Source organism: Heptranchias perlo, chromosome 4 (genome assembly GCF_035084215.1).
Source record: "Heptranchias perlo isolate sHepPer1 chromosome 4, sHepPer1.hap1, whole genome shotgun sequence".
In the NCBI taxonomy this organism is placed as follows: Eukaryota; Metazoa; Chordata; class Chondrichthyes; order Hexanchiformes; family Hexanchidae; genus Heptranchias; species Heptranchias perlo.
This window is the reverse complement of record NC_090328.1, coordinates 137,544,318-137,565,578: the sequence shown is the minus strand read 5'-3', so window position 1 is coordinate 137,565,578 and position 21,261 is coordinate 137,544,318. Positions and strand designations below refer to the sequence as shown.

The window sequence follows — 21,261 nt, the reverse complement described above, 5'->3', positions numbered from 1 at the left end:
TTGAGTTTTCTTGAATTTGTATCTTCTGGAAATCTCATTCCAAGTCACATGGATGATTTACTGGCCTCCTGCTGTTCCTGTTATGATGAAACAGGGGTGACCCATGAGAAGCAAAGTACCATTTATCTGCTTCACTTGCATCAGCTGGTTATACTTAGTGCACTTTTGGTGGAAACTCAGAGCACCATCACACTCAAGCTTCTGCGTCCACAGTGCTGCTTTGGAATGAATCCCCAACACTTAGTTTGTCTAAATTGCTTCACCCGAATATGCAGGCATCAAAGTGAAAGGGTTCTAATGGGCCAACACTAGATCCTTCAAACTAAGCTCAGATGGCCCAATTTGTATTCTGTCCTGTTCCTTAGATTCTTATGTAAATGTTCAGAGGAACTTGTAGGGAAATTTGATAGCATAAAAATAGATAAAGAGGAGGTACTTAAAAGATTGGCAGCGCTCAAAATAGAAAAGGAATCCAGTCCGGATTGGATGCATCCTATGTTGCTGAGGGAAGTAAGAGTGGAGAAAGCGAAGGCTTTGGCCACAATCTTTCAATCCTCCTTAGATATAGGAGCAGTGACAGAGGACTGGAGGATTGCAAATGTTACACCTCGTTCAAAAAAGGGGTAACCGAGCAACTACAGGCCGGTCAGCCTAACATCAGTGGTGGGGGACCTTTTAGAGACAATAAACCGAGACAAAATTAATTATCACTTGGAAAAATATGGGTTAATAAATGACAGCCAGCACGGATTAATTAAAGGCAAATCGTGTTTGACTAACTTGATTGAGTTCTTTGATGAAGTAACGGAGAGGGTTGATGTTGTGTATATGGACTTTCAAAAGGCATTTGATAAAGACATAATAGACTTATTAGCAAAATTAAAGCTCATGGGATTAAAGGGACAGTGGCAGCGTGGATACAAAATTAGCTAGGGGACAGAAAGCAGAGAGTAGTGGTGAATGGTTGTTTTTCAAACTGGATGGTGTCCTCCCCCCCCCCAGGGTTCGGTGTTGGGACCACTGCTTCTTTCTCATATTAAGGAGCTGGTTCTGGGTATACAGGGCATAATTTCAAAGTTTACAGATGACATGGAACTCGGAAATGCAGTAAACAGTGAGGAGGATGGTAACAGACTTCAGGAGGACACATGGCAGATTAAATTTAATGCAGAGAAGTGTGAAGTGATGCATTTTGGTAGGAAGAATGAGGAGAGGCAATATAAACTAAATGGTACAATTTTAAAGGGAGTGCAGGAACAGAGAGATCTGGGGGTGCACATACACAAATCATTGAAGGTGGCAGGACAAGTTGAGAAGGCTGTTAAAAAAGCATATGGGATCCTGGGCTTCATAAACAGAGATATAGAGTACAAAAGCAAGGAAGTTATGCCAAACCTTTATAAATCACTGATTAGGCCCCAGCTGGAGTATTGTGTCCAATTCTTGGCACCTCATTTTAGGAAGGATGTCAAGACCTTAGAGAGGGTGCAGAGGAGATTTACTAGCAGGAATGCGGGACTTCAATTACGTGCAGAGACTATAGAAGTTGGAGTTATTCTCCTTAGAGCAGAGAAGGTTAAGAGGAGGTTTAATAGAGGTGTTCAAAATCATGAAGGGTTTTGATAGAGTAAATAATGAGACACTATTTCCAGACGGGTCAGTTAACCAGAGAGCACAAATTTAAGGTAATTGGCAAAAGAACCAGAGGCAAGATGAGAATTTCTTTTACACAGTAAGTGTTATGATCTGGAATGCACTGCCTGAAAGGGTGGTGGAAGCAGGTTCAATAATAACTTTCAAAAGGGAATTGGATAAATACTTGAAGGGAACATTTGCAGGGCTATGGGGAAAGAGCAGGGGAATGGGACTAATTAGGAAGTTCTTTCAAAGAGCTAACACAATGGGCCAAATGGCCTCCTTCTGTGCTATAGCATTCTATGATTCTAATTGCTTTCTAGCCCATTACTATGTTTACATTCTTTTTTTTAAAATAAGCAATGATGTACAGTGCAATGATGTACAGTTCCAGTCACAGCAATAACGTTTGTTTTACTTACAATGGATACTAATTGCAACTAAAAGTGCAAAGGATTTTTGCTCGTAATTTGATACCATCATTTTTTTAAGAACCCCATGACTGAACTGCTTACAATTTTTGTATGTGTTATCTTCATGAAATATTAAAATCATAAGATTCAGATAATGAAGGATGCCCTATGAACTGTTAAATATCTTCTATTGAACATGACAGTTCGCAAGGCTACTTAAGAACTAGCAAACAATTTACCACAGCACTGCACATGACTCTCCTGTACCACTCCACTTACATAGAAATAAATATGACATAAAACTTTTTTGTGATTTTATGGAACAAATTGTGGTCTATTTGAAACATTTTCACAATAAAAAAGAGTAACTTTTCATTCAGGGTTCATGCAGTTGGGTCATTGTGCAATAGTTTCTGTATTCTGTGGCCACTTGCTAGATATATATATATATATAGATAGATGCCCTTGAAACCTCGAAGGTCCAAAACTGAACAGTTATAGTCCAAACGAGTTAGCCTCAATTATCATCACATGGTGTGGAACTGGTCTAATAGTTCTAAATAAAATGTTCTAATAAACTGGTGACCTCCAATTGTCTTTGCTTTCGAAAGCACCTTATCAGAAACATATTAATTGACCTTTCCTGAACTCTGTGTTTTGACAATTGACAATACTGTCTTTGATACAAGACGCATCACGTGTATACACTAGCCGCGATCTTATCTCTTCATTGAAAACGACCTTGTTGGGAAATATACATTACATTTGGATGAAACTTTTCTAATAACGGCTGCGGGTTTTGCAAGTTGGGCTATCAGCTTTTTGCCTCATTGTACCAGATACCGATAAAATTAATGTGTGGGTGGGAACAAATTGAATCCCAACCTCTTCAAACCACACAAACCAGACACGGTAATCCTTGGGAACGGGTTAAGGATGACTTAGCAGGATCCTGCACACTGCAGAACAGATTTTTTTTTCCCCTCCCCTATGCTGGTTTTACAACCTAAGTTTTAAATAGCTCTTAAGCTCTCGCCCTGCTGCATTCGAGCAAATCGATAGAGGTAGGGCCCCGGCTGCAGAATCTGCACACTGCGCTCTTCATTGGTCGGCGGCTGTGGGCCATGTTAATAACAGAGGGAGGGACTGCTATGGGAATGTGAGAGAGACTGAGAAACGCTGTTCGTTATCTACCCGAGACTGCCACTCTCTCCCTCATTCAACCCTCCCTCCCTCCCCCGCCAACAGAGAGGGGGGGTCTAGCCTGAAAAAGAGGGGAAAGAGCAGCGGCTGTGAGAAACAGGCAGGGGAAACACTGAGAAACACAGCACTGAAAGGACAGTGACATATTGACTGCAAGGGAAATTAAAACACTGACAAATCCACCGAGAGGAAGAAAAGGGTCAAAGATAATAGAAAGAGTGACACATAAAAGGCCAATTACAGAAATCTAACATATAAAGGAGGAATAGACACGCGGGGGAAAAAATACACTGGCAGCAAAAAGGAATACACCCCATAAAAGATAAAACACTGAAAGAGTCAGGGTGATCCATGGAGATAAAGTCAAGACACAAACAATGAGACAGACTGACACAGGGAGAGAGAAGCAGTGCCAGAGAGAGGAGGGGGACCCACTGCCAGAGGGAGAGAAAAATCCAGAGAGAAGGAAAACAAACCCCAGAAAGAGGAGCCATCGGAAAGAGGGATGTAAAGACGGGCAGGGAGAGAAGGGGCAGGCCTCCCGACGCACCGCCCAGCCTCTTGGAACCAAGTCAAAATCACAGCCAAGTACAGAATTCCAGCAGAAAGAGGAAGAGAAAAGGATCGTGAGAGGAAAAGAGACTTGGCAAGGGCAAACTGCCTGACTTTGACTTTGCCGCTGTTTTTTTTAAGTCGAGGTATCGCTTCCGGTTTGCAAAGGCCACTTCAAGAGAAAAAGGGGAAAAAGCCTTTTAGCAGTTTTGCAGAAGCTCAGTTGAACTTGAGGAGAAATGTGAAGCTTTTAGCCGTTGTAGGCAAACTGCAAATTCAGTATATTTTATTGCAACATTGTGCAATGGTATGTGTTACAAAAATAATTTTGTTTTTTCCATGTTATTATTTGCTCAGGTTGTGTCTTGGCTGCAGAGCTCCAGCCCTCTTAAATGTTGGTTTCACTTTGTATTTATTTTATTATTTTTTGACGATACTATTGGATTGTTTATGTCTGCAATCGCCAGCTTTCCCGATGTAGGTCATGCTGCTATCAGATGTGTTTTTAATGCCAGTAATGAATCAGTAGTGGTTGGTGCTTGCGTCCAAAAAGCGCTGAGCTTGGCAGATTTCCCGACTTTTGGATTTTTTTTCTCTCTCTCTTCCTCTGGTTTGGCCCGACAGCTCCTGAAGAATTTGAGATTGATGGCAACGTTATGTTGGCTGAAACCAGACACTGCAGTCCGCCCTTTTTATTCTCTTACTTTCCCCTCTTACGTTTTATTTTCTTCTATTTTTATTTGCAATTCTCATTCTCGCCCTTTTCTCTTCCTTTCCCCCCCCCTCCCACTCCCCCGTCACCCTCGGGTTTTCCTCGCCTCTGTATTTCTATTTTTAAAAACATTCTTCCCACCACGTCTCTTGTATGCACCGGCGGTCTAAAATGATAGCTTATTAATAGTGTTTGATTGGCGATGGGGGAGGGAAGAGTCTGGTGTTTGACACGACATGCCGATGTGGCGTGATCGGAATGCTCAGGGCTGCGAGCAAGGCCAACTTCTCCCGGCTGCCATTGAACTTGAGAGGAGACGAGAAAACTCACCAACTTCTGAATCTGCACCGCACCAACCAGCAGAGGAAGGGCGCCAAAGAGAAGGAGAAGGGGGAGGGAGAGAGAGAGGGGGGCGAAATCAGCTCTTAAACGTGTGTTCTGAACACATCCAGAAACGCTAATAACAAGTCAGTCAAAGTGCACATTGCAACTTCGTGAGCACCTCGTAACTTTTTACTAAAGTAGAATGAAGAAGAAGTCGTAAGGGAGAGAGAGAAAAGCGCCTGTTGAAACGATTTAAAGCTCAATTATGTATTTCAGTAGTGTGTGGTACCTTGTTTGACATGGCTTACGCTTGGGACATATGTTAAAGTTTAACTTTATTTTGCTCACGTTCATTGTCGAATCCTGTGGAATTGCGCAGATTTATACAACATCCGTTTTCCCTAAAATTAGAGGAAAGAAAATTTGAGAACATATACAAAGTGCCCTGAGCTGCCAGAGCTTTTGCTGCAGATTTCCTTCCTTCCTTCCTCCTTCCCACTGCAAAATTAAAAACGTAAAGCCGTACAGCACACAATAAACAAGACCTGCGTAGGATTCAGTGAACTGTGGGTTACAAAAAGAACACGTTAGATATAAATATTAATGCTGACGTTGGCACGGTTTAAAACCTCTGTTATCCTGCCCTGGATAAAACAGCTACACCAACAATTCGATCAGGTGCACTTTTCTGGAAAAAAATCAAATTACTAGATGTCTTTTCTTTGTTAATAATTAAGCCTCTTTTAGGTGAAAGTACACCGATTCGCTGAAATGTTAGCTTTTTAATGACAGCCCCATTGTACATGCAGTGACTACTTAACTGGATTGAAGGAAAGTTGTAAACTTGTTTAAGTACAGTATAATCTAAGGAGTGAAAGTAGCGTCAGTAGAGAATTCATCAAGCTTCAAAGTCAATGGACTAGTTTAATTTGAATTTACCGTGAAGTACAGTTAAAAAAGTAATACGTTACAGTAATTAAAAAGGGCGCCAAATGCAGCAAGATCGATTTCAAGGTATCTACGCCCTTGTAAGTAACATTTTGATCGTGTGCTTTGCAAGATTAGGACCAGTTTTATTAATGGGTCTTCCTCCCGCACGTAACTTGCGCTTTTGAATTGCAAAGAAACGCTAGTTTTAAAATAACATTTAATTTAAAAAATAAACACAGGTCTGAACTGAATTCATTTTGTTCTAGTTTGAAACTTTGACGTCAGGGCTGTTGCTTCACCCAACTGTAAAGCGGAGAGAAGGAAACTGACTAATGCCGGATGATATTAGCTCGGGTATCAGAGACATTAAAAAGCGAGGGAATGTAACCAGATACCCATAGATCAAACATAATAACCACTATCACCATAAGCAGACACGGTGAGCGAATGGCCGTATATAACTAGAAAAATGCACTCTAAAAAGAAGACATTAACTGTGCGATTCCCATTCCTGCAACATTACAATTTCTAACAATTACTGAAATGGTTCTGACTTCACCGTTTTATTTACGGCATCAATGTGTATTTGTGTAAATGTAAATTTCAAATCACATTCCGGTGGGGGCAAAAATAAAATAATTCCGTAGACTCAAAATATTAATCTCTGCGAACCTAGTGAAGTCATTAGTTAAAGGGAAACCACACCACAAGACCGATGGTTTGTTCTTTGGGATTAATTCTACCCAGTAAACTATAATTATCTCTAAACGTGTTGGAATCTTATAGAGCGGGGCCCAGTAAGGACTCCCAATACAAATAAAACCCATCATAATATTAATAAAAAATAAATCATAGGATGTGCACAAGTTTTGAGGGGCTGCGTGCTCGGATGTGGGTTACCAGGGGCATTGAGTTGAAGCTGGACGCTAATCCTGGCCCATTTTTGGGGTTTTCAGTAAAACTTTGTGAAATGGTGCGACGGGGGATGCTGCTGTGGTGCAAGTCGCACTTTGCCTGGTCCTTCACTTAAGGTGCTGGCGCTTTCGCGATCTGGGGTATTTTCCATTTTGTTGTCTGTGCGGCAGGGGTTGGACCAAAGTCTTCCGCTTGTAAAATGACACAATGCTGCGACAGCTTTTGACAAAATCGGAGATTTGTTTTTTTTTGGGGGGGGGGGTGGGGGAAAGCGGTCTCTTTTTTTTTGTAATAGCGGAGAAGATCAGGGGTTGGTGGATAGGAATGCGCGTGTGTGCTGTGTGAGGGGAGGAGGAGGCGACAGAGGAGGTTGAGTTTGTATAATAAATAAATCTGTAAAATCTGCGAGCCGGGCAGAGCGGTCCTGAGGGCGCACCTTTCTGCAGGAGTGGAGAGGAGAGGCGCGATCAGCCCTTGTACCTGGCCAGCCCCCCCCCTCAGTGTGAGTGCCAGGCCCGGGACACAGTCCGTGCTCACAGCCTGACACCGATTTGTGGATTTGTGCTCTTGGACTTGGATGTTCAGCGCTGACAGGTTGGTCTGTTGCACCATTCGACTGACTGCAAACAGATCCAGGATATCCCAGTGGAAAATTCCGAAATCTTCACTCCAGCTTTTTGTTTTGGGAAACTTGCCATCGGATCTTTAGGCGCGAATACCGGCAGACTTTGCGACTTCTCCACATCAGAGAGGGTTTTTTTTATTCGACAAGTAAATGAATGGATAACACGTTACTGAGAACCTCCTCTCCCTAAGACCTGCTGCAACTTACCCGCGGGTTTGACTTGTCTTTTTTTTTGGCACCGTGATGATGTATTCTCCGATTTGTCTCACGCAGGTAGAAATATTTTTTAATAACTTTTTTTTTGGTGTGTGGGGGGGGAGTTTACTTTAAATTCTCTTACAGTTTGCACAACAGTGATTGCAGATCGCGGCGAGCTTCTCCCTGAAGCAGCACAGTGATAGATTTCTGTGCAGAAACCGGCCGATTCACAGTAAAAAGCCAAGTGATCATTGCTGGAGATTCGGGGCAAAACTGGCAGCGAGTGAACGGATCGGAAACTCTCACTTTCCACACTCGCCAGACTCAATAGAAAGCGGTCGGTGCAGCGGGACAGGGGCAAAACGCGGCTTCATAACTTTTGGCCATTGATTTGGGGGCTAACAACATGTATTTTAGTCTTTTATGACCCAAAGACATTTCCCTCCCTTTCAAAGCTTTTAAAAAATATATAATAAAACTCCTTCCCCGCGGTTAATTACATTACATTCTTGCCCCTCTCTGGAGTTTCGATACCGCCGATGAAACATTTAGTAACAGAATGAATATAGTTGCTGGCATTCCCGTTAATGTGACTAAACATAACTAAAGGTTAACCTGACCTCAGCAAGGGATTTTTTTTTGTTACGGTTCTGTGTATTTTTTGAAGTTTCTAATTAGTATTTGAGGCCAGTTTCCGAACATGCCATTATATATTTAACGGTCCGTAAATATATGTATATCTGGTAATTGAACAAAAGACTTATGACCATTAATTTCTATGTATTTTAATACTTCTATGAGTGGAGCAGGGCACTACTGACAGTTCGCAAGTACATTAGTTTAAAATTAAAATGTAATTTATCATGTATTTTTGAAGTTCGACATCTGTTTATTTTTCACAAATTTATATTCAACAATATAGAAAAGTTCTAATTTAAGGTCTGAGGGGTTGAAATACAGAGCACGAGTCTTACAACATTTATTTTAATTTCTGTGTAAAGTACTTCAGCCTGGCTATATAGCAATGTTTCGATTTGAGGAGTAAATACTGGATCATCCAACATTGGAAGGACAGGTTTTTGAGGGGGGGGAAACATTGTAATTGTTTGTAGAAGTGATTATATGTACAACAATCTGTTTAAAATATATTCAGAGAATAGATAAGAGATATAAAAATATTAAAAATTAAGAAAGTTGCACCTGAGCTGCTCGACAGGATGCATTTAGAATAATTTGATCATGTAGTTGTTTCCATAATTAGCCTCAATTAAACTTTTTACATGTACCTCCTTTAAGTTTATATGTCCGTGCAGACAAATGCTTTGATAGATGAGGTGCAAACAAAAAAATTAGTCTGCAACTTTCAAGTCTCCTCTAATATTGCAATTGCAGTTTTATTCAATGGTTCAAGTAGTTGCTATAAATATTACTATGCTCTTAACAAAATGTATTTTGAGTGACAATTATAAAGGCTGCTACCTCTCAGTAAAATGAATTAATTTTTGCTTTCAAGGTAGTTGTGGGTAAGAGCAATAAGGATTCCTTTTGTAAAAGGTATGTTAAATTAACACACAAAAAAGCACCCAGTAGTAATGATCCCAATCCCAAATTTATATATCTAGCTGTTTTAAGCGACATTTCTTTGTTACATTTTGTCAGTTATATTTACAGAGATTTGTTACGTATTGGTGGAAAATGCAACAAAGTAAATTAAATAGGTGAACCAATTCTGTTTGGTCAAATTATTGTGCTTTAAATTTATTTATCGAGCTCCATTTTCACTCTATCTTTATAGATTAAAAATACTTGTAATGAACTTTATAAACTCAGTAAAGCTCCTAATTCCTAAAACTACTAAAATAAAGTACAGTGTGGCTTTTTTAAAATTTAAGTGCTCAAATGTGTACCGTTGATTTGTGAGTCATTGATCAGAAAACTGTAAAGGTTTTACATTTTTAGCTGAAAACAAATTGAAGAAAAGGTATTTTAAGTGTATGAATTGTGCATGAAGATGGAAAAATGATGTGGTTTTTGTAATTGAGAACAGTTGTACACTTGTTTTGCTAACACTTTTGTGTTTCCTTCTTTCTGTTTTGTTTGGCGTGCTGAAAAGATTAACTGAGATAGGTTTGTTTTCCGTAAAATGCCACAGAACAAAAATGCAGTTTGAAATATTTCAGGGGAAAAATATGCCAGATAACTTTTGACAGAACAGGTCATTGAAATGAACAGAAAAATGAAGTTGAAGAATTTAAGAATTCTAATGGTCACTTTTGCAACATTTTGGGACAATGAAAGCTTTGTTCGTATTCTATTCACGAGGCTCATTGTTTGCAGTAAAATGCAAGTTGCACTTTGAAATTTAGGAATGTGTTTGTGTAGATTATGTACGCAGTATTCATTAATATCGTTTTTTTAACATTTATATAGTAATGAAAAATTGCCTCCCTTTATTATATTTCAGTATTCCATAAATGTCAATCGACGGAGAAGCAATTGGTGATCTAAAGTAAAAATTAATTACCCAGATATAATTTTAGTCTTACTGCAGTTTTTTAAAACACCGTACTTAAAATTATATCACTTGCATTTTCACATAAAAAAGTGATATTTTGGATAAAAAAATGGAGAGGATAATGACTAATTTATGTTTTGTAATGGATTTAACATTGAAGTATATATAGTTGGGAATGCATGTTAGGTGTGGAGGAGGGGTGGAGGCTTGAAGACCTTTATGGCAATGTTACAGTTAGCTAAAATTTAAATGTTGAGAATCTCCTTTTAAGCCTGGAAGCTTCAAAGTTATACATCAGTGCTCTCGTATATAACTGGAGTGTGCTTTTACTCAGTACCTGATGAATTGTCGAGCTTTATACAGAGAACAAGCTATAGTGTGGCTTCAGGTCGGAAGATGTCTTAACATTCTACCTATTGACCAGAATGAAGACTTAAGCATTTTAAAAAAATTAACACAAGCTGAAGCAAAAAAATCCAAAATTTTAGCCTAATTTATTTAAATTGTTTTAAGAAGCATAAGTGCATTGAATTGTCTGGTGGGAGCTTTTTTTATACAAGCCACTATTTTGGCAAGGGTAAAAATATTTGTGCTTAGACATAGTTTCTTATCCAAAGTGTCTGAATGTCTTAAAATATAAAGGCAATTTTAGAGAAAAATTGAATACAGCCTAGGTCCAAAAGCAGAAATGTTTATTTTTTAAATAAATGAAATGATGAGAAAGAAAACATTTATAAATGTATAAATGTTTCTTTTTTGGAGTTGGCAGTGGCAGCAGGTAGCAATTGCTGAAGTGCTTTTAAAAAAAATTGTAAAACCTGTAATGCGTGGGTTGAGTTTAAAATGATCAGTTTATACTTTAAGTATATTTCCGTACAGCATTGGTTGGCTATGGCATACCACCAAATAAAATAACTTGAATTCAGCTACGTTGACTTGACTTTGGCTGTCTAAAGGCAAATGCCACCGGCACGGGAAGAAAACTGTAAGATTGTCTTGGCTTGAAAAGGAAAGCCGTGCCAATTCAAAGTTTGTCGTCTTGGATCAAAAAAAAGCAGAAAAGATATTTGCTTACTTTTCTTTTGGAGCCAATATTTTTAGCCGAATGGCTCACGTGTTGTTTCAAGTTAGCTTTAAATTTATTTGAGGCAGAAAAAATTGTGTATTTTTTCAGGGAGACTGCAAATGTATAATTTTGTAGTCCTTAATTTCTCTAAGTGTTGGCGAGAGGGGCCAAAAGAAGAATCGTTGTAATGTTGCTTTATTTTAACCACGCTGCAGTTCATTTTTTTCAACACTGTACGTGGCCCATTAGAAAGATCTACCTCTACATTTCCAATATGTACTGTTATTATTGCAAAATCTTTTAATATTTATTAAATTAAATTGCAGTTAAGAAATTAACAGGAGCTGTAAACTCATGCTAAAAGTAAATAAGAACTTTTTTGAAGAAAGTCTTATAATAACGTTCTTTATTTTAAATTTAGCCCGCTGTGCTAATAATAATTGCACTTAACCCATTCGAAAAGTGAGGAGAAATTTTCATGAACTGGTTTGCATGGCAGGAGAACAATTTGGCGTGCAAGTGGTTTCTTAAGCACTTTACATGGAGAACAGTGTGCAAAGGTTAAGTGAAGTGGTTCTAATTTATTTCTGCAAGTACTAAACCAACATGATAGACTGCATCTAGAATTACTGAAGGGTAAAAAAGCAGGGGGGAGGGAGGGAGAGGATGACAGTAAGTACAATATCTCTCTCTTTTGTAGTACAAGAGATTTTTGAAACATTGTTTTTAAGTTTGTGACTTACAGAGAATCATGCAGTGGATTGCTGTTGGCCTGCTCAGTTTCTCTTCGGTTGCTAAGCTTTCTGCTAAGAAAGTTCCAAGACTGGCTGAGATAAATTTCTCACTGCTGTTGTAAATACATTAAATATTAGAAAAAAATAACGTCACTCTTATTTTTATGCACCTGGTTGAAACCTAAAATTCCCCTGTAAAAGCAAACAATGGGAGTAAAGGCGAGGAGCTGGAACGTTTTATCCTGGGCTGTGGTTACCCAGAACAGAGCTGCTATTCATGCAAAAATAAGTTTGTGGCTTAACTCTTTAGTGTCTTATTGTATTTATGCTGGTTATTTATTTAAAAGCACCAAGGCTGCGTTAAATTTTATTTTGATTTTAGTTTGCCGCTTTTCAAAAAGAAGTGACATGCAGAAATCAAATGATCCATTTTTACATGTGCATTGCGTTTACGCAGCTGACTATTTTACAGGGTTGTATTTAAAAAACAAAAGAGGGTAGAATAATGCAGCATAAAATGTTGTGGGAGTATGCCCAGGAATTTTTTTTTGTTGAAATTTAATTATCTGTTGAGGCAACGGAAGTGTTAATCCGCAATCAATGAACATGACTGTTCTCAGTCAAGAATGGCAGTACATAATGTAAAGCTTTTATATGTTAAAAAACGTAAATAAATAAGTAAATGAGAGTTTCAATTTGGCGGCAAATGCATCTACACTTTAAAAAGAAAAGGTTCATTAGAGCAGCCAGATAATATATAAAGTGATATTTAAAATAACATTTTAAGCAAACTTGTACTGGCACCCCAGTCACCATGCAAAAGCACAAAGAATGCCCATTACGTGCCAAGTTGCCATTTTTCATTGTCCAACACCAGCTACATTTTAAAAGGTTTTAGAATAATTATCGGTATAGCAAATTAACTGGCATTGTAAGGCCTCGTAGTCCACCCTGAAATGACATTTCCATTTAGCATATTTGTTCCGTTCAAAAAACTGCAAGGTGTAAAACTGAAAGCAGAAATTGTCTGAAGCATCATCACTTCTGGTAGAGACTTTCACATCGTTACTTTCTTTTCCTACCTAACTGTCTAGCATTTCCAACAAGAGTAACTCCTCTTCTCCCCCCCCCTCCCCCCGACTGATTGTGTAAAGGTTTCTGTAGTTACTGACTAGAATGGAACTACAGTACAGGAATGTCCGAAGATTTGATGAGAATTAGGACTGGATCTAACGGCGCATGCTCTGTTGCCTCCAATACTGTTTTGCTTAAAAGTGTTTCTGTAGGTGCACGGACGGCTCCGCCTGGCTTAGGATTTAGCTCTTGTATCACAGTGTGAGGAGAAAAAACATTGCGGCATTAGCTGCTGTGCTCACCATAGTCCACCTGACACAGTTCAAGTTCTTTGGTTACTTGCTTTAAAATGGTATTTATTGTTTTGCTCAGATTTCAAAATACGACTCCCTATTCCCAGCTGCAAAATGTTACTGTTTGGCTTTTTTTAAATGTAGAAAATATAATTCCCTCTTTGTAAAATCATGAAGAATCTGTCATCTTATTTAGATATTTGATTTTTTTATTCTTTCTGTTGTAATTGTGACCAAAATAAAATTGTTACAATTGCTGACTTTCTTTTATTCTCTGTGGTATCTTTTGTATTAAAGGATGAATTCCATCCATTTATCGAAGCACTTCTTCCACATGTTCGTGCAATCGCTTACACCTGGTTCAATTTACAAGCCCGAAAACGCAAATACTTCAAGAAGCACGAGAAACGAATGTCCAAGGATGAGGAAAGAGCAGTCAAAGATGAGCTGTTGAATGAGAAGCCGGAAATCAAGCAGAAGTGGGCATCAAGGTTGCTTGCGAAACTCCGCAAGGACATAAGGCAGGAGTATCGGGAGGATTTTGTGCTCACTGTTACAGGCAAGAAGCACACTTGCTGCGTCCTGTCCAACCCTGATCAGAAAGGCAAGATGCGAAGAATCGATTGCTTGCGGCAAGCTGACAAGGTGTGGCGGCTGGATCTAGTAATGGTGATCCTGTTTAAAGGCATCCCATTGGAAAGTACTGATGGCGAACGGCTCGTCAAATCCTCACAGTGCTCCAATCCGATACTCTGCGTGCAGCCGCATCACATAACGGTATCGGTGAAAGAGCTTGATCTGTTTTTGGCTTACTATGCTCAGGAACAAGGTAAGGGGGTATATTTGTTGAATGGAGCCATTATTACCATTAGGAGGATCACAGGCTGATCATAAATCAGTTTTTCGCGGCTTACTTCAGAAAAATATTCATGATTCTGTCTACCATCACACTCATACACAGCAAAAAATTCCCAGAATTTGTACTGATCACATCATGTTGCAAGCCATACTTTTAGATGGAAAATATAATGAGATTGTTGTTAGCAAAGTAGTCTTGTGAATAGAGAATGCTAAATTTATCTAACCCTGTCTAATTTTATAAATTCTTTGAAAATAACTGGAAAAGTGACTGTAAAACTGAAACAAGTCCATCAGTTTTCCTTTGAGCAATTGATTGAAAGCTTATTTGTGGGCTGATATTTTTTCCTCTGGGCTTGCAGCCATAGGTAGAATCTTAAGTACATCTTAAAATGTAGATTCCTGAAAGGCCCTTTACAAACATGGGATAAACCTTTCAGCCAATAATTTTCCATGATGATTTAAGGGGTTGCCCAAAAGTTCTCTAAAGTTTTCTTTTTCAAGAGAACTTGGATTTGAAATATTTCAAGTACCTTTTTTAATGATTTTTCTTCTCTTTCCCCTCTTTAGGTTTCTCTGTAAAATATTTTTCTAGCTGAGAGGCCTGACCTTTGCCAATGTCCATCTTTAACTAACCACAGAGAGATATGTGAGACTGGCTGAAGTTGACACTTGTTCCCCACCCCCCCTCCCTGTGAGGGAGGTGCATTGCCTCTGACTTCCTGGGCAATAACAGGAATTTGCCATTTGGAAAGTAGTGGATGTGAACCTGCATCCTTCCACTTTGCAGTGCACAGCCTGTTATTGGGGTTGGTTAACCGTCTTGGTTGCTGGGATGGGAGACCACTTGAAGCAGTCACGTGTCATTTTCACTGCAGTGACTGTCACAGTGTTCAGGAAACAAAGAAAAAGTCTGGCAGACACTTTCCAAGTGAGAGCCTCCTGTACTGTTTGAAATTGTCACCTGCTAGCTTTATCCTTAGTTTGCAGAGGAAACCACCTTTTTTTTCTATCTCGCTAGGTTTCCCACACAGTGTGGTTTCCAGTTTTGATTCCCCTTAATTGAGAGGAGACAGGTAGTCAAAGGCTACAGTAAAGGCACAAGTCAATTTTGAAAACTTTGAGATGGGTTTTTTCTTGGATGTCTGCCGTTCAGAGTACAGATTTATGATCATGCAATACAAGAGCTGTGTTTGGGAACAGAAGCTACAGTTCCATCAAGACACTCCTGCTGCCATTTTCCATTTTCTGAGTGTTCTTTTTCCCCGGCACAAACTATATCTGTACAGTAAAAGTAGGAGTTGATAAGATCCTGAAGGTCAGGTAGTGCCAGTGTTTATGGAGGCTCACTGGGTTGTATTAGATAGTACAGGAAGGGACCTATTGGGCATAGGTTTGTAGGAGAAAAAATAAACTCTTCTTCAACATCCCCCACAAAGAAAATGCCCAGATTTGTTATGTTGGTGAGATTGGAGTTGATGGTGGTGCACATGGTGTTTGGGATGCTAATTCGTCAGTTTCATTTTGAATTTGTAAAGTGTGTGCATGTATATGTGTAGATAATTCCATGAACATTCGACATTCCCCTTTGTAAATCTGCCATTTATAACATTCTGCATCAATGGGCTTTTTTTCTTGGAAGCCTCTTTCTGTAATATGAATGAGGCCTGGTTTATTGAAAGACTGTTGTGCTTTCTTTATACATTTCTTTCCCCAAACAAACTCACTCAAACCCCGTGCCTACTTGTATATGTGTGTTGCTCAGCCAATGCTTTACCTTAATAATGGAAAATAAAGAGCTGAAGCATTTTTTTCCTGGATCTTTTAGACTCCTTCCTAGTTTTCAGATTAGATCCTACAGTCAAACAGTTTTTATTTATTACAGTTGGTGAGAGTGAAATATGATGTGAACTTTTATTTTTGTGTATAATTCATAAACTCACACTTTGGTTACAATGACCTTAATTTAGAAAAAAATAATCAAATGAACTGTCTAAGTAATAGTTTATAGAACTTGATTGGTGAAATTTGTGTAACTGAATGTGGAAATTGGAGGAAAACTGGGAATAGCGTACAGTAAACGGCGAACAAGAATATGGAAAGTTCGTCAATGCTATGAATGTAGACTTGATCAGAATGATTTGGATGATGCACAAGTTCATCATCTATCTGATTGCCACTGTTGCTCACAATTATTTAAATTGAGCCCACCTGCCTGTAAAGTACCTCCAGAATGTATGAAGATACTAATTAAAACCATCATGGAATGTTATATCACAGAAACAGACCATTTGGCCAATCAGGTCTAAGCTGAGTAACCTGGATCTAATAGCTTTAAAGAGATGGTACATGTTTCATCTTTGTCCTCTAGAAGATGTACTTTTCATTCTCATGCCAGTTGCTGCATTCGGCTGATACTGCATTAGTGGAATGAAATTGCCAACTTTCTGCAGAAGGAAGGGCTATGGGTTTGTGGAAGTTTCATTTTTTATAAAAGTATAAGTCATGCTCATATATCCCCCTGAGTACGATCTATTAGCACATGGTGCAAAATTCTAAAAGTAGAGTTTAGGGGAATAAATGCTGCAAAAGATACTTGTGCTCATACAGCAGTTTTGAAAGTGTGTTTCTTGTCTATGTCAAATGGGTTTTCAAAATTCCTTTTTTGGCATATAGGGGCTCCATCTAGTGATGCAGCCGTCTTGAAGGAGTTGAGGAGTAGTGGGAGGGAAGAAAAAGTAGCCTTGCCCATGTTGGCCAGCTTGAACGGCACATTCTGCTGGCTGATCTATCAAAGACCAGCTCTGACAGCACAGAACTTGACTTTTTCTGCCCCCTTTCCCCCTCTTCCAACTCAGCTCTCCTGCCTCACATACACACAGTCATTTTTGGAACTCTCGGGTCCACATTTGTTGTTACAGCCTTCTGCTGCAGTCAGTATTTACATATTAATGTGACATATGCCATTGAAAGTTATTTTGTTTAAAAATTATATAGGAAACATTAGCCATCACAATGTTAGGATTTTAAAAGAAAACACAGGCATTTAAGGTTTTTTTAAACTGGAAATGCGGTATTTTATTTAAGGCATCTGGCGATGTGCAGGGGATACATTTACCACCAGTGTTGCTCACTCAGTGAGACCGGAATTCTGAGCTTGTTATAGCTTCATTCAGTCAAAAAAAGTGTTAAGCAAAAAATACCTCATTTTCAATTTGCTCCACATGTCGTGGCATGACTTAATTCTTTTGAAACTTTCCTCTTTTTACCCTATCCCAATGCACACAAAAAGGTTTGCACACTAAAGCCATTCCCTGTTGCTTGATTTTTTTTTCAATTGAGATCTATTGAAGCAAAAGTTCATTAACTGGGCAGAAAATATACATTTGATAAACGCTCTGCTGTTTTAACAATTTCTTCTATAATGCTGGTTTTGGTCATTTATTTCGTAGGCACTGTGCTTGGCATCGTAATGGTTTGGACTTTTCAAAAGGCTTCTCATGTAAGTGGCACAGTCTCGATAGTGCGACGGAAGTGAAACTGTGTCGAGAAAATGGTTCATTATTGGCATTGCAGCCTAAATCAAAGAAAGCAAAAACAGAAAGCTGAAAGCCCTAAGTTTCAGACTTGTGTTTCTGAAGGATGGCATAGAAAACCTTCATTTGTCCGTAATGATTCGAGATGCAGGACAACAAAAAAACCCCATTTTTTTTCGTTTAAAATCGTTATATTCTGCAGAGCACGGAATCACTTTTGTGTTTGTTTGTGTTTCTGTACCATTGATTTGCGAGCCACCATTTTGCTCTTCTCATGCCAAGAGAGATTAAGGAACTTGCACGGAGCCAATAATGGTTGCCAGTGGAACTGGGCTTGGCATCGAAAGCTGATTGTCTACGTGTACGATGCCTGTGATTCGTTGGCTGGCATCTGCAATGCAGTGAAGAATACTGAAAAGTTATTGACCGTTGCTGTTCTTAAGCTGCTGTCTGTTATTTTTTGCCACAATTAGAGTGAACTGGGGGGCTGGGGAAGGGGTGAAATGAAGCTTTTTCAATTTTTAAAAAAAAAGGCTTTGTAGTGTCAACATAATTACCCAAACTATTATATAAATGCAGATCTAGTGCACATTTTAATATGTTTTCATTTTCCCATACCAGTTTCAATCACACGGTATAAAATTTTCAGGTTTGTTTTGTGGACTTAAGCTGCAATAATGAGTTTGATTTATTGAAAGAAAGTTCTAGTCTTACCAACGGTATGCAACTAATGGCCAGCGAACAGGACTAAAGTGACATTGGTAACACCTGCTGGGTTTCTGCCACTTTCCTCTTCCTCTAATTTAAAGGGGATCAACACATTTCTAAGGGGTAACACTGGGGAAGGAGAGGACATGTGTAGGAAATGTCTTTAATTGTATTTAAGACATTTTTAGTTCCTCTTTTTTCCCCCCTTAAAAAGAAATCGTGTCAGTCAAGTACTTGATCAGGCTAGAACATGATTGAACTAAAAAAAATGTTTATTTTTTTAAATCTTGCACTCCTGTAAGTACAATAAATAACAGAAGTGAAGACTCTACCGGAGGGTGCTGGTCAATGTATCAGGTTAAAAGTCTCCAGGCAGTGCCTTTGGCAAATGTGTTTACTATTGGTGGGGGTGGAGAATTCAGCACTCACGTAATTAAAAATATATTGGTGGTCACTATCTGCGGCCAATAGCCCAAAACCCAAGTGAAATTGTAATCTGTGGCAGGGTCTCTTCTTTTTTTTTATTCGTTCACGGGATGTGGGCGTCGCTGGCAAGGCCGGCATTTATTGCCCATCCCTAATTGCCCTCGAGAAGGTGGTGGTGAGCCGCCTTCTTGGAACTGTTGACATCAGTCACTGACCGTGCAAGTGATATTTCTCCCATGATTCTATACATGATACAGATATCTAGTTTTTCCACAAACATGAGCATTTTACAGATTATTTAACAATGTAAATGGAACACAGGTGCAAATCCTCAAAGTAGTGACCTGCTCTTGCTGTTCTAGTGATTTTTGAAGGTAAGGTCACAGCAGTAAAAATAAGATGACACTTAAATGCTGCTAATGTTAAAACTCTGCAACTGTTCATTCAAAAACAGAATGGTGATCTTTAGTTTCAGTGTGATCCCAGTTTTAGATTTTTTAAAAAACGGTTATTTAAATTCCCAGATCGCCTTTCCTCCCAAATGATTTGCCCCACTGCCTCGAGCACAGGTTGGCCTGAACAACAGACTACACTACAACCACAGGCAGTGTTACTCAGTGATTCAGTGAGGAGAATCTGATGCATTTGCAGCAGTCAAACGTCAAAGTCACTGGGTACTGGGGAGCAGTGTCCCCCCCCCAGCAGTGTGGTGTAACAGGCAGTCTTGCAACAGAGACTCTGTGCTGAGCACAGCCTTCCTGGGTGGTGTGGCACTCTTGCAATGAGGTGGGCCGTCAGCAGGTGTTGGGGGAACCAAAACCCACCCGCTGATGTGGTGTTATGTGTAGAACAGTGCAATATCCTTGTTGGTTAATTCTTTTTTTCTTCCATTGATTGACTCACACGTAACCCTTTTAGAATAGTTCCCCTGTCACATTTAAGCTGGCTTGGTAATAATTTCAAACAATGAAAACAAGTTAATGATTAGAGTGGGGCTAACATTAATCCAGATAATGAAATTAAGAGCCATTGTTTTTTTTTAATGTAAAGTTTTTATGTAATAGTTTTTTGAACTGGAGCTAACTTGAAAAATTTCCCTGCTAATTTCAGTCGAGAACTTGATGAGGGCTGAAATTTACATATCGTGTTCACAGGTTTAACATTAACCGTTGGACTGATTTGTGCAGATATAGTCAGTTGATCAGAGTAACATTGAGCAGTGTTTCAAAAAAGCTGCTTGTTTACACATTTTTAGTACCTGTAACAGTACAGTGATTTCTCAGGAGTATTCGTGCCTGTATCCTGGTTGAAATGCAGTCTGTTTATATTGAGAACGTCCTTGTTTTGATAGTATTGTGGTAATTTGATAAAAGCACCATGATATAGATGGAAAATCATGACTGTAGCATACCATGTATACTGAAAATATAAATTACTTTTTTTTTGACTATGTGATCTTTTGTCCAGTTAAAAAAGGCTTCATTATGGAGTTCTGTGTTCATCACTGTACTGTCATTCCCACTGGGCGTGACAGGAAGAACAGATGAGCTGCATCCCTTAAATGTGGGTGATGTTGGTGGAATGGCTACATTACACTTGTTCCATGAATAATCCAAATTAATACAACAAAAGTTGTTTTCATAAAATAGTTTGATCCCAGGAGGGGGAGTGCTGCTACCGTGCCAGAGGCAGCACCTTGAATGTGGTTCTGCTGCGCAGATTACACCTGTGTAGTCCCACCTGCCTGCAGCTTGCACTCTGTTTCCCACACATGGTTCAGTCAGTCAGACGACAGGCTGACTATCACATCTGTCACTCCTGCTGATCTCGAGGAAGGCAGGGGCAGTTGGGTCTAGCAGTGCATTTGTAGAACTATTTTTTTTCCCTCATAATACCTCCCTCCCTTGAGGATTGATGGCAAAATGTGTTACGATTGGGGAAAAAAATAACGTTGATACAATGTGATGTTATAACACTTCTCTCATACGACAGGAAAGCTGCAACTAGTTAGCCACTGGAAATGACTGATGCCTGTTCATGTCACTGTTTTGAATTGGTTAGGCTGTGACATCCCTGTGTCCCAGATATATCAGCTTTAATTTGTTACAGCACGTTCGGAGCTGTATTTATGAGGCCTGCTGTCTAACTCCTTGCCTCAAAGTCAGGACCCCTGCAATGAGAAGCAGTGTGCCTTGTAGAGCTTAATTGACCAAAGCTGATTTGTTAAAACAGATCGATCATGTCCACATTCAGCCCTAAGCCTGATGTTACCTGAAGCCCTTGACCTCTGCTGTCTGGGTCACGGAACGGCTGCCAGCCGCTTGACCTTTTCATTGTTAGCAGTGTCACCATTTCCTTCAATTCTGTGTGGGGATTGTTAACACAGGGGTCACTGATCTGACTTTCCAACCCAGTGGACTGGAGACATCCCCTGGGAGCATTTGTGGCTATTTGATACAGTTTTGCTGAAGCATTTGCTTTCTTTTGGATGTTGACAGACTTGTGGACAAATTAGCAAGTTTTCTGTGAGTTGAGGATGACGCC

At 39.4% G+C, this 21,261-nt stretch overlaps 1 protein-coding gene across 8 annotated transcripts in view; it reads left to right on the top strand.

The window, feature by feature from the left end:
* The first annotated feature begins 3,807 nt into the window (after positions 1–3,807).
* LOC137321296 (nuclear factor 1 B-type-like) overlaps positions 3,808–21,261 on the top strand; it is a 333,533-nt gene continuing 316,079 nt past the window's right edge. For 4 of the 8 annotated variants that reach the window (XM_067983674.1, XM_067983671.1, XM_067983669.1 and 1 more), the window contains exons 1-2: positions 5,231–5,867; positions 13,487–14,018. In XM_067983674.1, coding sequence (XP_067839775.1) covers positions 5,832–5,867; positions 13,487–14,018 — 568 coding nt within the window. In that variant the 5' untranslated portion in view covers positions 5,231–5,831. Of the gene's footprint in view, positions 4,111–5,230; positions 5,868–6,992; positions 7,583–13,486; positions 14,019–21,261 lie in introns of those variants that run through there. The other 4 variants (XM_067983675.1, XM_067983672.1, XM_067983670.1 and 1 more) reach the window with 2 other exon arrangements.